At 41.3% G+C, this 16,615-nt stretch overlaps 1 protein-coding gene across 1 annotated transcript; it reads left to right on the forward strand.

Annotated features, from left to right (window-relative positions):
* Positions 1-6,416: 6,416 nt before the first annotated feature.
* Positions 6,417-7,403, forward strand: LOC128736727 (uncharacterized). Its single transcript, XM_053831212.1, has 2 exons — positions 6,417-6,561; positions 6,628-7,403. Exons 1-2 carry the CDS (start codon positions 6,417-6,419, stop codon positions 7,401-7,403), a joined length of 921 nt encoding a protein of 306 aa, XP_053687187.1.
* Positions 7,404-16,615: the final 9,212 nt, after the last annotated feature.

A 16,615-nucleotide genomic window follows, 5' to 3' on the forward strand; every position in this document is an offset into this window, starting at 1 on the left:
TCTAACCGATCACCCTTTTTGTAGATGGGACAAACCACTCCTTCCATCCATTCCTCCGGTAGCTTTTCCTCCTCCCAAATCCTCGAAATATCCCAGTGTAGAGCCTTTGCTAGCGTTTCTCCGCCTTCCTTCCCAGCGGTCCTTCCCAGCGGTCCTTCCCAGCGGCTTTATTGGTCTTCAGCAGCCCGATTTGAATCTTTAATTTCGCTTACTTTGGGATCAATTCAATAAAAGCAGGCGTGATATTGTTTTCTCGTGCGTAATTTTGGCTTTTCGGATCAATTAATATGCGGTTTAGTGAGCCATTTGATTTGCGCCGCATAATATATTGCATTTTTCCTATCCCATATTTTCCCACGAAATTCATCCCGAAAGTTCGATTTGGCAATAGATCGCCAATGTGATATCTTGCTTGTTCACCATCGCACGATTGACTGACCGGCGCTCAAATTTAACGTGGGAAGCTGCCAACGCTGCCGGTAACTAGCTAAGTAATGTTTAAACAGCACACATTACAGGCAAATCCTCTAATATAATATAAATTCCAGGATATCACAATGGCAATGCAACTTAACCAATGACATGCAGACTGTTGACAATAACCTGTCCTGGCGATACGTTAAAACTCCTCCATTTCATCTCTTTGCTCTGCCGCACTGGCAGACATGGATCAATAAATATTCAAATGTTTGAAATCAAGACATTATACAGTTCCGCTTGGTTGGTAAATGGCTGGATAACGCGTAAATTAAACCTCATAGTGGTTCTCAGCAGACATGTGAAAGCACGCGCCGCTCCGCACGCCGTGCTAAAACATTCTCCTTCGTTCATACATCACACGCACCCGGTTTCAGTGCACTTCGCCGACTCTCGTACGAACAAATATGACTCCGCACATCGGTGCCGATTTTTTTTTGTTAGGTTCGGTTTTATATGTGTTGAGTGGGCACCGAGCGGCACCGGGCGAAACACCGACAGCCGAGCACCCCACTCATATTCTGCTTTTTTTCTTTCTTTCGTGCTGCGCTGCGCATTTATCTACCTATCCGAAAACATTCTGTACATTTCGTTTAGCGAATAATATGGACATGAAAGTTAAAACGATTAAAGATTAAATTAACGAGTTTTTAAACCATACTTTATTTGAATATTATATTCACATCTCGCAATTGAAACCCCGTTTTCGATTGAAATGCGTAATTTAACCAAATCAAGATTTATAAAAGAAAGTAGGATAGCTTTTAACCCGCATGGGACATGCAGGTTCACACATTAAATATTCCGGAACAAAACACAATCTGATGCTTTGTATAAACGAATTAACAATTAGTTAGAAAAACTGTCCTTGAATCGAAAAATTAACTTGTTTCAAATGTTTTCCTATAGGTATCATAATAAGCGTTACATCGTTACGTTACGTTCATAAGTTTTTACCGTATCGCTCCAAGCAGTTATATAGGTTATTTAGTTCGCGAGCGAAACGGCGTGCCAGTACACCAGCCGGCACTTGCTAGAGCACCGCAAAAACACGGCAAAAGCACGGCAAGAGAACGGTGCCCGAACCGAAGGCAAGGCACTTCGATCGGGTTTTCGCGTTGTCGGCGAACGTGCCAGTATGTAGCAACGCCAGTGCGTTCTATTATCGAATGCACCCATTGCCGTGCGTATGTGGACGGGTGGCAACCGTGTCGCACCGGGCGGTGTTTATAACAAGTCTGGTTCTCAGCCTCTTATCCAGCAACTCCTATCCCTATATCTCCTCGTGAACCAGCCAGGACACGAGCCACCTTAGTGAAGATCGAGTAACCAAAGCTTTTACGCGCAGCTTGAGCGTGAATACGACAACTGCCCAAAACATGACATCAAAATCATAATCGGAGACCTCAACGCTCAGGTTGGCCAGGAAAAGGAATTCACACCGGTTATTGAAAAGTTCAGTGCTCACCCGTTTACGAACGAAAACGGCAATCGACTCATTGACTTCGCCATACAAAGTACCAACTTTCGGCATAGCCTTCCATATTGGTATACCAGGAGATCATCACAACAGACCGACTCGAAAATCGACCACATTTTAATTCATGTAAAGCACTTCTCAAGTATCATCGACGTTAGAACCTTACCTTTTGATGGTTAAAGTGCGCTAAAGACTTTCCGTTGTTACCAACATACAGTGCCGTCGCCCGTTAAGGTACAATCTGGAACGACTCAAGTTACTTGAAGTTGCTACTGAGTACGAACAAAAATAGCGCTGCCGGGTGAGGCAGAGCTAAACGAAGTCCCTGTCGAGGACTGCTGGGACAGCGTTACAGTTGCCATAGGTGATGTGTATCACCTATTCGTAGATTTCAAGGCCGCGAACGATACTATCGACCGTGAAGAGCTATGGACAATTAAGGACGAAATGGCTTTCCCGGGAAGCTAACAAGACTAATAAAAACTGTGTGAGGATATCGGGCGCGTTATTAAGCCTGTTTGAAACACGCAGGGAACTTCGACAGGACAATGAATGGTATTTCCTGCCTCCTATTCGACATCGCACTAATAATTTCGCTGACGACGTGGACATTGTTCGAAGGACATCCCTGGTGGTTGCTGTGCAGTATACCAAGCTGACACGTGAAACAATGAAGATTGGATTAGCGGTGAATACGTCAAAACCAAGTACCTACTAGCAGGCACTAGTGTGATACTCGACGGGGACGAGTTCGAGTTAGTGGACGAATTTGATTACCTCGAGTCGTTCATGATGTGGGATAACAACTGCAGAAGAGAAATAGGCAGACGTATTCTTACCGAAAGTCGTGCTTAAGTGCTAGGTTCATCCGAGCGGTAGTCCTCTACGGGCATGAAACATGGACAATGCCCGACGGGGACTTGAAAGCACTAACCGTTGTTGAACGTCGTGTGCTAAAGACCATCTTTGGTGTTGTATGTGAGAACGGTGTTTGAAGAAAAAGGGTGAACTACGAGCTGGCGCAGCTTCTCGGCGAACCCAGTATCCAGACAGATGCTAACGCTGGAAGGGTGCAATGGGCGGGACATGTTGTGAGAATGCCAGACAACAATCTCGCAAAAATGGTGTTCGCCTCGAATTCGACTGGTACCAGACGCAAAGGTGCGCAGCGTGCTCGTTGGTTAGACGAAATGAAACAATACGTAGAAAGAAAGTGTGGGACCCCAAGGAACAAAACGGCAGCACCTAAACAAGCAGGTGTGGAATAAGAGTTGTTTGATAGCATTCGGTGCTGAATAAGCGAATTTACTGAATTGTCTGTTGTTTAAACGTCATAACCTATATTTTTTCTAGCTTCTAATCAACATCTATACGTTGTTATATAAATGCGGAATAAGAGTCGAATAAACGTTATGCAAACGTATCGGCAGTACGGCTAAGAGCAGATGTGGAATAATGGTCGCTTAAAAGCTACCATGAAAATGCATGTCGAACAGAAGTTGTGCAAACGTGTCAGTCAAGGGCAATTGTGGAGTAAAAGTGGAATAAGAGTGGAATGAGCATTGCGCAAACGTAACAGCAGCATTACGGAGATTAAATGTGGAATAATAGTGGAATAAGTGTGGAATGAGCGTTGCGCAAATGTATCAGCAGCATTGCTGAGAGCAAGTGCAGAATAAAAGTGGAATAACAGTGGAATAAATGTTGTACAAACGAATTTGCAGCATTGCTGAAAGCAAGTGTGGAATAACAGTGGAATAGACGTTGCGCAGCATTACTGCGAGAAGGTGTGGAATAAAAGTGGAATAAGTGTGGAATGAGCGTTGCGCAAACTTATCAGCAGCATTGCTGAGAGCGAGTGTGGAATAAGAGTGGAATGAAAGTTGCCCAAAAGCATCAGCTGCATTGCTAAGAGGAATTGTGGAATATGTGTCGATTAATCGTCGTACAAACGTATCAGTAGCACCACCAAGAGCAGGTGTGGAATAAAAGGTGCTTGATGGCAGCCAATAACACCAATAACTTGAATTACACTTTATACTTTACACTTTATAATTTATGCTTTAAATTTATGTTAGGTACACTTTATTTTTTTTTTTTTTTTTGGTAAATTAAGAATAGAAAACATTTGCATAACCACTTTTAGCCGCCGCAAATCTTTGCTGGTCGTGGAAATCCTTTTAAGTGTTGCCTGTACGGTGTGTATCTTTTCCCTCGGTGTGTTGTTGTCCCTCGTCGTACCGAAATTTAACTTTAACAAACTTATATCCAAAAGCAGCCGGCTGCTTGACGCTTTGCGAGTTACTCACAATGGATTTACTCAGTGAGATGAATTCCGTCGGGCTAAAGCCGCCAGAATTGTTTTGATCGGGTGGCATAGTGGCGATACCACGGTGGTATTACCACCACTGCTCCCGCTGCCGGTGCGCGAAAACACCACTGCTTCTCGTGCCATCCGCTGCTCTTTTTTGTTTTCTGGAAGCTCAGGACTATCTGCGTAAACTAATGACGGGGTGACAAAAGTACTCCTCCTCTGCGGTACTAACACGAATCACTCCTGCTGCTAACTAATCACTGCTGCTGCTAGTCACATCACTGCTAACTAAATGAACAATCGCTAACCGAACATTCTGGATTTCTGGTTTCCAGTTAATTTTATTCAGTAGCACCGCTCACCGTCGTCAATATTCAAAAGAAAAAAGTCCTCTGCGTTGCGACTGTGTTATGTTGCTGGTGGTACAAGCGAAATGCTTTATGTTAGTACAAATAGTTTATTAAATGTGCGGAATAAATACTTCCAAAGTAATCTTGTACAGCAGCTGCCAAACATGATTTAAGAAACTACTCTTCAGCGCTTAAATGTATTTTAGCCAATTTTTGTTCCACACTTCACAAACTTAAGCTGGTAAATCTACATCGGCTGAAAACTCGGCGCCTGTCATATGTCAGATTATCTCAGATGTGTTCGTTGACGGCTTCCGACCGATAGGATGTAAGTTCGAACCCGGGTGAATAAAAAAAGTATATGGCAGGCTTGATCAATTTAGAGTCAACCAATGATTTTCTACTAAAGTCTCTTATTAAATTATAATATATGCATACAAAAATGGCCATGAAAATAGCGAAACCCACAAAATAAAAAAAAATACTTCCTGCATATTTTTTTCTTTTTGCTTGTCTAAAAGTTGAACTGCTGTGGAATAAACGTAGCTTCAGTGTCATCAGCAGAAGTTTAATAAACATATCTATACGTACTGAATAAACATTTTACTATACGTTGCTTAACAGTCATACAAACGCATCTTCCACGCCCATATTCAGCACTGTGCTGCTTAAATTCTCCAAAACCAACTGTATAAGCATTGAACAGAGGTGTTTAGACATACTTGAAAAGCAGCTATACAGCATGTGCTGAATAAAAGCTGTCGGTTAAACGTTTAATAAGCAAAAATTGTTCCTTGGGACATTCGAGAAACCAGAGATGGTTGTTGGGGAACATTGCTTTGCAGGTGAAATTCTCAAGGACATCGTACCAGGATAAAAAAAAGGTTAAAACATGGCTATAACATTTAGTGCTCGCTGAAATTTGTAAGCCGTAACTAGATATCCTTTTTGTGACTCAAATTTTATTTCTATTTACAAGAAAATTTCATGGTTTCTTCACATTTAATCTTACATAAATATTATATTTACAGTGTCAGTCATAGAAAATTAACGCTCACGCTCACTCATTCACAGCCATCTATCCCCACTTGTGAAACCAGTTGTGATGCGGTGGATCCCTGCGAAAACAGAAACCTTGTTTAGTTTATTCCTGAAAATCTTTATCACTTTGTTCAGTTCTATTACCCATAACTTTCAACGTGTCCATCGATTATGGTTGGTACATTGTAAACCGGCTCCGAATCATCCGTTCTGATAGCTTGACTACCTTGAATAGCAGGAATCGCAAAGCAATAGAACAGCAGCGCTATTGCGGGTATCCACCCGAGGGCCATCGTTGCCGGAAACGTCCACGTGCGGTACCCTGCGAAAGAAGCACGGAAAATGTGGAAAATATCATGTTTAGACAGGACACACTGAATACCCACACATTTGAGCGTAATAAACCGGATCCAACCGGGCAGTTTCCTTTTCGCTCTGAACTAATGCTCGGGAATTTGTTTCACGCTTCGCACAGTAGGCGTACGCCACATGGTAGAGTATTAGAATTAACCAGGTGGTAAGGATTTTCACTCCTCCGTGCATCATTATGATGCACATTACAAAGACAGACTAAAAGCGTACTTTACCCATTCGGTGAATTATATAGCTTCAATCGTACCAAGTGGCCCAATCGATTAGCTTCAATTAGCGTGTTACGAGGTTGAACTAACAGATGGTCGCTTATAAATACCATTGTTATCGGCTTCCTTCCGATTTAGTCAATTGATTTCCGCTGCAGTGAGAGTTTGGTGAGATGGCTCGAATCGGAGTAGTAGGTATTCTGCTGTTTACATTGTACCTGATAAATGAAGTGATAGCTGAAACTTCTTTGCAACCTGTTTCCAATAAAGCTGCGAATCTAGCTGAGGATCGACAAGCAATCGTGGGAACGGGAGGCTGTGAGTTGCTTACTGTTTTACTATACTTAACTTCAAATGTGTGACAGTTTTGCTTTTAATTTCTAGGGTGGCCCTGGGGAGGATGGGGTTGGGGCTGGGGCTGGGGAGTGGCAGTTTTCGTGTTGGCGATCGTCAAAGGATCCATCCTGTTGGGATTGTTCGTAATCTGGGCGTTCTTCAGAACCGTTGGTGGTGGACACGGGAAACATGGATGTGCTCCGATCATCATTCGGGAATCTCCACCGCCATTTTTTGAGCATCATCATGAACATCATCCCTGGGATCGTGTGGCGAGTGCAAACGAATATCCGCGTGTGAAACGATCGACCGATTATGCGGATTCACCCCCGTTCTGGACGGATATTGCGACTGATATTAGTTTCAGCTTCCTTGGAATTCACTCACGGGACTGTCGGAAACGGTTCGTTTGCGAGGTGGATGTTCGCGCCAGAAACGAGCCGATGCTGAGCCTGGCAATGAACATGTTTGGCGTAGATATCTTCCGACGGTATCGATCGGTCGCAGATAAAGTCGCTAACAGTTTTGAAGAGTGTTCAAGGTTATACAACAAATGTAAATTCAACGGTCCTTCCATTATGTTTAATCTTGTAACAACGGGGAACCCAGAAACGCTGCAGGACTACGATGAGTCAGTACAAGAGCAGCTGAGTGAGACTTCCAATAGTGTAGAAAGTTACGATGAAAACTCCATTGTGCAGGAGGAAGTTACGACTGAAGAAGGAACCACCCAAGCGCCGGTTACTACGACAACCAGTGCTGACGTTGCACAGAAACGATTTGCTTATAAAAGGAAACGATTTTTCAAATTATGGAAAAAGTAATTAGGTATAATCGTTAGCATTACTTAGAATAGATAATTATTTATTCAAAAAAATGTATATACGAGAAAAATAAAATTGAAAATTCAAACGAATTTAAATTGTATCATTCATAATATCACTAGACTAACATTCATCGGAACAACAGCGGAAAAGATGACCTGAAAAGGTACATGTCGTATGAATATCCTTGATTTGAATACCAATTATTTTTTGATGATATCTGAAAAAATTGATTTGAAAACATTGTTTTTAAAAGTTTGTACTTGTTAAAATATGCGTTCAAACTTAAGAGAGATTGAAATCGACTTTTTCCTGATGCACACTTTAAAGTTGTTGGCTTTAGACCTAAATACTAAGAAAGACGACGTTTTCCTTAAGAAAAATAAGTAACTTTGACTCTGAGGTTTCTTTTAATATGAATCAAGTAAGGTTTTAAACAGTTTTGAATTCCGTTTGAAAGTTTTTTTTTATTATTTTTTATTATACTTAATATCAAAGACTACTAATCACCAAACCAACCGATTTTCCTTAAAAATAAATCACCAAAAGTTTGCGTGCACCGAAGGTGCGGTGCAATCTCAGCACACTCCTCACTTCGTCTGACCTTTGCGGCAAACCCGAAGGTAACGATCCGCAGCAGCGGATTTGTTCCGGCCAACGCTTCCGCTTCACAAACCAGCCGTTTCCGACAATCCGGTTGCACTTCAACACTCAAATAGTCCAGCAACGTGTTTGTCCATTGATCTAGTTCTCCGTCCCGGTGGTTTCTGGCATCCCATGCAACCACATGAGGTTTCAGTCGATACTCGAAGAATGCCCACATGACGATGGCTCCAAACACTATGGCTCCTTTGAGAAAGAACAACACGATGGCAGCATATGCAATGCCCCAGCCGTGAGGGTACACCACTGTAACGATAAATGAGAAAAATCCCCTCATAAGTTCCAGTAACAGGAAATGATAGTTTTAGTCTTACCTTACCAGCATCGAAATAAGGCGAGTAGGGTGATTGCCGACTGCTTTCCAGCAGAAATTCCGACGAATCCATTGCTGCTGCCCCGACAGATGTGATGTTAAACATCATCTTTAAGATTAACCGGAAGAAAACTGAACAAATGATTGTCATTCTCTATTTATAACAACGCGATCGAGTCGATTAGGATTAACGTTGGTGCGCTAATTGATGAACTAATTTTTTTATAACATGGTAGGACCGAGGATTAACTTTCCCAAATGTTACATCGGTTGTAGGTTTTCAAATATACGAACTCATCAACCACTTCCAGTTCATCGCCGTCAATAGTCACTCTCCGTGAGAGGCAATTGTTGCTTTCCCTGGAACCTCCTCCTACTATATATTTGGTTTTCGATGCATTGATTTGTAGCCCTTTCCCCTTAGTCACCGTTTTTAGTCTGGCGGAGATTGCCTCCGCCATCCCAAGATTTCTAGTAATGATGTCGAGGTCGTCTGCGCAAGTTAGGAGTTGGCTACTCTTACTAAAGATCGTTCCTCTCGTTTGGATGCCCGCACGCCGGATCACACCTCCAATAGCGATATTCAATAACATACAGGAAAGTCCATCCCCTTTCCGCAACCCTCTGCGCGATTCTAAAGGACTCGAGAGTGTCCCCGAAACGCGCACGTAGCGCGTCACTTGCTCCAGAGTAGCTTTGATCAGCCGCGTCAGTTTGTTCGGAAAACCGTACTCGGGCATTATCTGCTATAGCTGTTTGCGTTCAACTGTATCGTATGCTGCTCTGAAATCCACGAAAATATGATCCGTGGACACGTTGTACTCTCGACATTTCTGGAGGATTTGTCTGAGAGTAAAAATTTGATCCGTAGTAGAACAGGCTCTCTAAGCCTGCCTGATACTACCCCACGAATTTTCTTGCTTGCTAGACGAGGCAACAAAATCTGAGAGAGCATCTTGTAGCAGACCTTGACCAGCGTAATGCTGCGGTAATTACAGCAATCTAGCCGATCACCCTTTTTGTAGATGCGACAGACTACACCTTACATCCATCCCTCCGGTAGTTTTTCCTCCTCCCAAGTGCCGTTGCTAGCGATTATAGGCAATTTTTGTAGAGTTCTGCCGGAAGTCAGTTCTTTCCAGCAACTCTATTATTCCTTAGCAGAACGATTTCTCGCCGGATCTCTTCGAGATCGGCAGCCGGCACACTGTTGTCGTTTGTAAACACTCCTGGGTAAATTTCCGTTGCATCTCCTTCTGCTATAGCGCCGTTGAGGTAGTCATCCTGTCCTGTCGACCTGTCGAGCACCTCGCGCTCGTTTGTGATTAGATCCCCTCCCTCGTCCCTACATATATCAGGTTTAGGTGTGTAGCCCTTATGAGTTCGGTTCACCTCGTCGTAAAACTTGCGGGTGTCATAAACCAGGAATAGTTGTTCCTGCTCCTCACGACCCTCCTATCCTCCTTCTGGCACTTTTTCCTCCTCAGGATCGTGGTCAACTATTTCCGCGCTCGTCGATAATTGGCCAAATTCTCTCTCGTGAAAATGCTTAGATGGTTTTTCCAAGCCCTTTTTTCCTCCCTATCGCTTATGGACATTTCTCGTCAAACCGATCATTTCGTGCAGCCGAGGGTTCCACTCCCAGCACCGCGGTTGCGGCCTCGTTGACGGCCGAGCGTATCACACTCCAGCCGCTTTCGAGGGTCGAAACATCTAGCTCCACAGAAGAAGGAAGAGCTTCATCCAGTACGAGCGTGTAGTTTTCGCAAACTCGCGGGTTGTCTGATTGCCGAATGTTCAATCCAGGAGGGCGGCTTTGTTGCGAGGTATAAACCGTCGATAGTTTGAACGCACATGTACTGCTATGTATCCGCACTCCGCAGGGCGCGTACGTCAGTGATGTTTGATAAGAATATGGTCGATTTGGTTCAGGGTTCGTTGGTCAGGTGGCTTTGTGGATATCTTTGTGGAGAAAGAAAGTGCTTCTGATCACCAACCCTCGGGAAGCTGCAAAATTGATGCATCGCTGGCCATTATCGTTCATGTCGGTGTGCATGTTATGGGACCCGATCACCGGTCTATACATTCCTTCCCGGCCGTCCTTGACGTACATATCCCCAATGGCGATCTTGATGTCCCGTAGTGAGCAGTTGTCGTACGTTGCCTCCAGCTACGCATTGAACGCTTCCTTCAACGCCACGAACGAAATTTAGCGATCTACAGTTCCAGGTACTAAGCCTCAATTCCATGTCCTTATTTCGGCGCCTTAGTCCATGCCGATTATTCCGAGTAGAATTTTCTTGGTTTTCTTTAGTTTGTTGGTTTTAGATAGGTAACCGTAGTAGAGCCTACGCTACCGAGTCTCGCGATGGGGTTGTCATCTTACAGTGTCGAGACAACACTGTGCCTCCTTCCCCGTTGGTATACGACCATAGTTTCCACCGAGGTTGGTTGCCCGATCTGCGCTAAGGTTGCTCGTATTCCGGCTGGTACGACCTGGAGGTAGGGATAGGAGTTGGTGGACAAGAGGCTAAGGACCCCTATGATGTCTGTTTTACGCATTTACCATTTACCAACCTATACTATGAAATACTATAAAGACCTTTGTTTCATTACTTTCTTCGTTCCCTCTGCCGATTATGAAAAACACTACCTAATGCCTGGTTAAATGCCTGACCTCTATGCAAAGGTACAGACAAAACACCAGGTTTTTCTATATTAACAAACGGTGAAGAAACGCATGGGCCGTGATTGACATGTAGTAATGAAGTTTAGCAGATTTGTAGTTACGGATCTACCGGGAACGAAGCCATGCTGGACAGAGGAGATATAAGACTTCGAGGCTTCTAAGATTCGGTCACTGAGGAAAATCTCGAACAGTTTCGAAAGGGCTGGTAATCTCACGGTGATTCCTGACGTTACGTATCCGTATCCAGGTTTTAAGAATCCAGCGAGACATTCGACGCAGCGAGTTCGGTGTCTGTATCGGACGATTTTTTGGCTTGATAAACAGGAACAAAATGTTTCGCAAAGAAATCACATGCTTCTATTTCATATCATTTGACTTGAAGAGTCCTCGCTCTCATTAACCTTTACCTCCCCAGCATAAAAAATGAAGGTACTTTCAGTTACACTTTTGGCTCTATCTCCACTGATTTTCAATCGATTTTTATGAAACTAGTCTTAAAAGAACCACATTAAATTGAACTTTAATGAAAAAATATGCTGGTAAATTATATCCATTTTTCCGGAGATATTCCAGATCGCTGTGGGATTTTTTTTGACGTCATAAGTAACAGATGAAATAAAATTAAAAATCTGTTTCATTGAATGCACAAAAGTTATCCATTTTATTTGTAGTCACTAATAATGACTTTTACACTATCCTGTAGAGCGCTGGCTTACGCCTCACTCTCCAGAACATCCGTTGTCGGTTCTACCGGAACTCATAAGTGGTGATTTAGTATTCTCTTTGAAAATATGGCAAATAGGGTGTGAAAATGTCGGCTCAAAATACATCGAAATATACACTAAAGAGCTCTTGTTGAAAAAGCCTGTGATTTGATACCCCATTTGCAATGTTTTCGAAGAGAATTCCAAATGGCCATTTTTGAGGTCCTGTAGAACCAATGCCGAATGTTCCGGAATGTCCAGATCGACTCAAAATACATCCAAATGTCCACTAATGAGCTCGTGTTGAAGAAACTTGTCATTTGATATCCCATTTGCCATGTTTCTGAAGCGAATTCTGAATGGCCACTTTTGAGGCTCGGTAGAACCAATGCCGGATGTTCCGGAATGTCCAGTTCGACTCAAAATACATCCAAATATGCACTAAAGAGCTCGTGTTAAAAATCCTCTCATTTGATACCTCATTTGCCATATTTTCGACGAGAATACTAAATGACCACTTTTGAGTTCCGGTAGAACCAACAACGGATGTTCCGGAGAGTGAGCCGTAAGCCAGCGCTCTGCGGGATAGTGTAAAAGTCATTATTAGTGACTACAAATAAAATGGATAACTTTTGCGCTGTCAATTAAACAGATTTCTAATTTTATTTCACCTGTTACTTATGACGCCAAAAAAAATCCCACCGCGATCTGGAATATCTCCGAGAAAATGGAACCATAATTTACCAGCATATTTTTCCATTACAGGCCAATCTAATGTGGTTCTTTTAAGACTAGTTGCATAAAAATCAATTGAAAACCAGTGGAGATAAAGCCAAAAGTGTAATTGAAAGAGCCTTCATTTTTTGATATCGGGGACGTAAAGGTTAACAGCAAATCGATTTTAGATTCTTGTGAGTCAGAAGTTCTGACTGTGTTCCAATGAGTGCCCATCGATGTTTCTTTTCATAATTCATTGACAAATCTTTATCAATAACTGGATTTCCTTGCTCTGAACAAGACGTTAAACTTGTTCTCAATTGCATGGATTTCCAAAAAATCTTCAACTTTGCCTTTCTTTCTGAAGTTTTTAGACGCGTTTATCCTCACGCTAGGATATCGTTTAGTTTCGGTGTGTATCGAGCCATCAAGAATCACCAGCAAAGAGATCACTCGCAATACTGTTATTAGCTGCTCTCAACAGCTTCAACAATCCTTTCCTTAGGTAGGTATATGTATATGGGTCATTCCACGGGAAATTTACAGTCAAAATTTTTTTTCTCTTCGGAATATTTTTTTTACGTTCTTTGTTCAAAAAAAATCGACACGTATTTTTGTATTTCGATGTTGCTGTTGGAATTCGCAAGATATGATTTCTTAAAGTATTGTAATCCGAAAAAGTCACTATTTTTTAAATACTGATTGTAAACATAGTTTGTAATATCAAAAAATGACTTTCTACCAGATGTGTTCACTATTCCACAAGCTTTCAAAATTGGTATACCATACCTCCTCTCGATTGTTTTTCAATAGTTAAATAGTGCATTTTTATAAACAATTGCAATTTTTCAAAGTTGGAACTTTTTTTTCTCGATTTTTTTTACTTTAAAATATTTGTTCATCTTTCTCGAAGAAGCATGCAAAATTTGGAAATGGAGAAATGAAAACTCTAGAAGTTATGAATTTTTATATCGAAGCGCGCACATTAACGCAAACGGGCGGACGAACGCGTGTGCTTCAATGACACGTTACACTTAATAGCATCAAAGGCGGCTTCGTTATGAAGCTGCCCGTGGGTTAGAACATCGATTGAGCATTACCGCTCGCTTCACATTAACACACGCGCTGAGACATAAAAACTCATAACTTCCAGAGTTTTCATTTCTCCATTTCCAAATTTTGCATGCTTCTGCGAGAAAGACGAACAAATATTTTAAAATAAAAAAAATTGAGAAAAAAAAGTTCCAACTTTGAAAAAATTGCAATTGTTTATAAAAATGCACTATTTAACTATTGAAAAACAATCGAGAGGAGGTATGGTATACCAATTTTGAAAGCTTGTGGAATAGTGAACACATCTGGTAGAAAGTTATTTTTTGATATTACAAACTATGTTTACAATCAGTATTTAAAAAATAGTGATTTTTTCGGATTACAATACTTTAAGAAATCATATCTTGCGAATTCCAAGAGTAACATCGAAACACAAAAATACGTGTCGATTTTTTTTGAACAAAAAACGTAAAAAAAATATTCCGAAGAGAAAAAAAATTTTGACTGTAAATTTCCCATGGAATGACCCATATGTATATTATTTCCTAATTCAAAACTTTATGGAACAAATCCGGCCGGGAAAATCAAAGCAACCTACGAGTGCGAACTGAAGTGAAAAAGTCTTCCGCTGATTTCGTGTTGAACTTTTCCTAATTTGTTCAAAAATATTAAAGTTTCTTTTGGTTTGTGCTCTACAATGCAGATTTTTATAAAATTTTTGTAGTTATTCTCCAATGTAGGAAAATTTTAGTAGCTGTCAATTTGTTACGGAAGTCAAAAAGTAATGTTCCAAGCCTTGATTGGATGAATAGGAATCGGGAAAGCTTTACTGTATCAAGGTGAGTGCGGAAATAATTGAAACATATTTTTAACAAAACAACATATTTAAGTCGTGAACACACTTAGACCACTGGCGTGCCCAGGCTGGGGACAACTGGGGCACGTGGGGTTTCTGAGACAAAACAAAATAATTCGTGCAGCCCTGCAGTCCGCAATTATTTTTCCTACTAGTATAAATAAATTGTGCAAAAACTATTACCTATAACCAATAAAGTAAATGAAGTATTTTATCCCATGCATGCGTACGCAGTCTTTATTTTGGCCCCACTTCATTTGATTTTGCTGCGGTGGGCCAAAATAGAGACCCCGTAGTGCATGGGCCAAAATGCCTCATTTACCCTGCCAAGTCCAATTTTGAGCCCAATTTAAATCTAATTTTAATCTCAGTTTCAAGTGCCATTTCAAGATCACCTCGTCTAATTTCAAGTCCGATTTGAAGTAAAACTTCAACTCCAAATTGTTCCAAATGCACCTAGTCCAATTTGAAAGGAAATTTCAAATCCCACTTCCAGTTCAATTTGAAATAATGCTTCAAATTTAATTTCAATTATTATTTTATGTTCAATTTCAAGTCCAATTTCATTTCATGCCTTATCTCAAGACAAATCTGAAGTCTTATTCAATTACAATTTAAAGCAATAGGTATTTCAAATTCTATTTTATGTTTAACTAGCTGACCCGACAAACTTCGTATTGCCACAAATTAACCTGTGTTGTACATAAATCATGAATCTCGGATGATCTTTGTCACAATCTCGAGTTTTGCAAGCCCCCCAGTGGGCGGCGCTTCCGACGGCGGGTCACCGGCAATACTCGCGACCGTCTCGTCCTGAATGATCTAGTGTTACTATAGATAGTTTTTGTGGTCTTGTATTGACTAACGTTTTATGGAAGAGTCTCGAATTTCTCGAGTTCGATTAGTTTTTGAGTTTCGCAAAAATTTCTGTTTTATTCGTATGAGAGTCCATATCCCCCTACCACAGGGGTGAGAGGTCTCTAACTATCGTAAAATAAATTCAAGACTCCAAAATCTCCCACATGCCAAATTTGGTTCCATTTGCTTGATTAGTTCTCAAGTTATAAGGAAATTTTAATTTCATTTGTATGGGAGCTCCCCTCTTAAAAGGGGAAGGGGTCGTAATTCACCATAGAAAAAATTTCTGCCCTCTAAAACTCCCACATGCCAAATTTGGTTCTATTCGATTGATTAGTTCTCGAGATAAGAGGAAATTTGCATTTCATTTGTATGGAAGCCCACTCTCTTAAAGGGGAGATGGGCCATAACTCGCTTTCTTAAGAAGAGAGGGGTCTCAATTCACCATATAAAAAAATCTTGCGTTCAAAACCACTTACATGTCAAATTTGGTTCCATTTGCTTGATTAGTTCTCGAGTTATGAGGAAATTTGTTTTTCATTTGTATAGGAGCCCCCCCCCATCTTAAAGTGGGGAAATCCATAGAAAATATACCATAGAAAATATTCTTGCCTACAAAAACACCCACATGATAAATTTGGTTCCATTTGCTTGATTAGTTCTAGAGTTATGAGGAAATTTGTATTTCGTTTGTATGAGAGCCCCCCCTCTTGAAAAGGTAAGGGGTCCTAATTCATCATAGAAAAAATGGTTGCCTCCAAAAACACCCACATGCCAAATATGGTTCCATTTGCTTGATTAGTTCTCGAATTATGAGGAAATTTGTATTTCATTTGTGTAGAAGCACCCCCTCTTAAAGTTGGGAGGGGTCCTAATTCACCATAGAAAATATTTTTGCCTCCATAAACCTCCACATGCCCAATTTGGTTCTATTTGCTTGATTAGTTCTCGAGTTATGAGGAAATTTGAATTTCATTTGTATAGGAGCCCCCCCTCCTAAAGTGGGTAGGGGTCCCGATCCATCATAGAAAAAATTTTTGTCTCCAAAAACACCCACGTGCCAAATGTGGTTCCATTTGCTTGATTAGTTCTCGAATTATGAGGAAATTTGTATTTCATTTGTGTAGAAGCACCCCCTCTTAAAGTTGGGAGGGGTCCCAATTCACCATAGAAAATATTTTTGCCTCCAAAAACCTCCACATGCCCAATTTGGTTCTATTTGCTTGATTAGTTCTCGAGTTATGAGGAAATTTAAATTTCATTTGTATAGGAGCCCCCCCTCCTAAAGTGGGTAGGGGTCCCGATCCATCATAGAAAAAAATTTTGTCACCAAAAACACCCACGTGCCAAATTTTGTTC

Source organism: Sabethes cyaneus, chromosome 2, assembly GCF_943734655.1.
Source record: "Sabethes cyaneus chromosome 2, idSabCyanKW18_F2, whole genome shotgun sequence".
NCBI lineage: Eukaryota > Metazoa > Arthropoda > Insecta > Diptera > Culicidae > Sabethes > Sabethes cyaneus.

Excerpts from the sequence above, each read along its gene's own strand:
- LOC128736727 (XM_053831212.1), top strand. The coding sequence starts at position 6,417 with ATGGCTCGAATCGGAGTAGTAGGTATTCTGCTGTTTACATTGTACCTG. Across the intron at positions 6,562-6,627 it reads AATCGTGGGAACGGGAGGCT|GGTGGCCCTGGGGAGGATGG; the intron begins GTGAGTTGCTTA and ends TTTAATTTCTAG.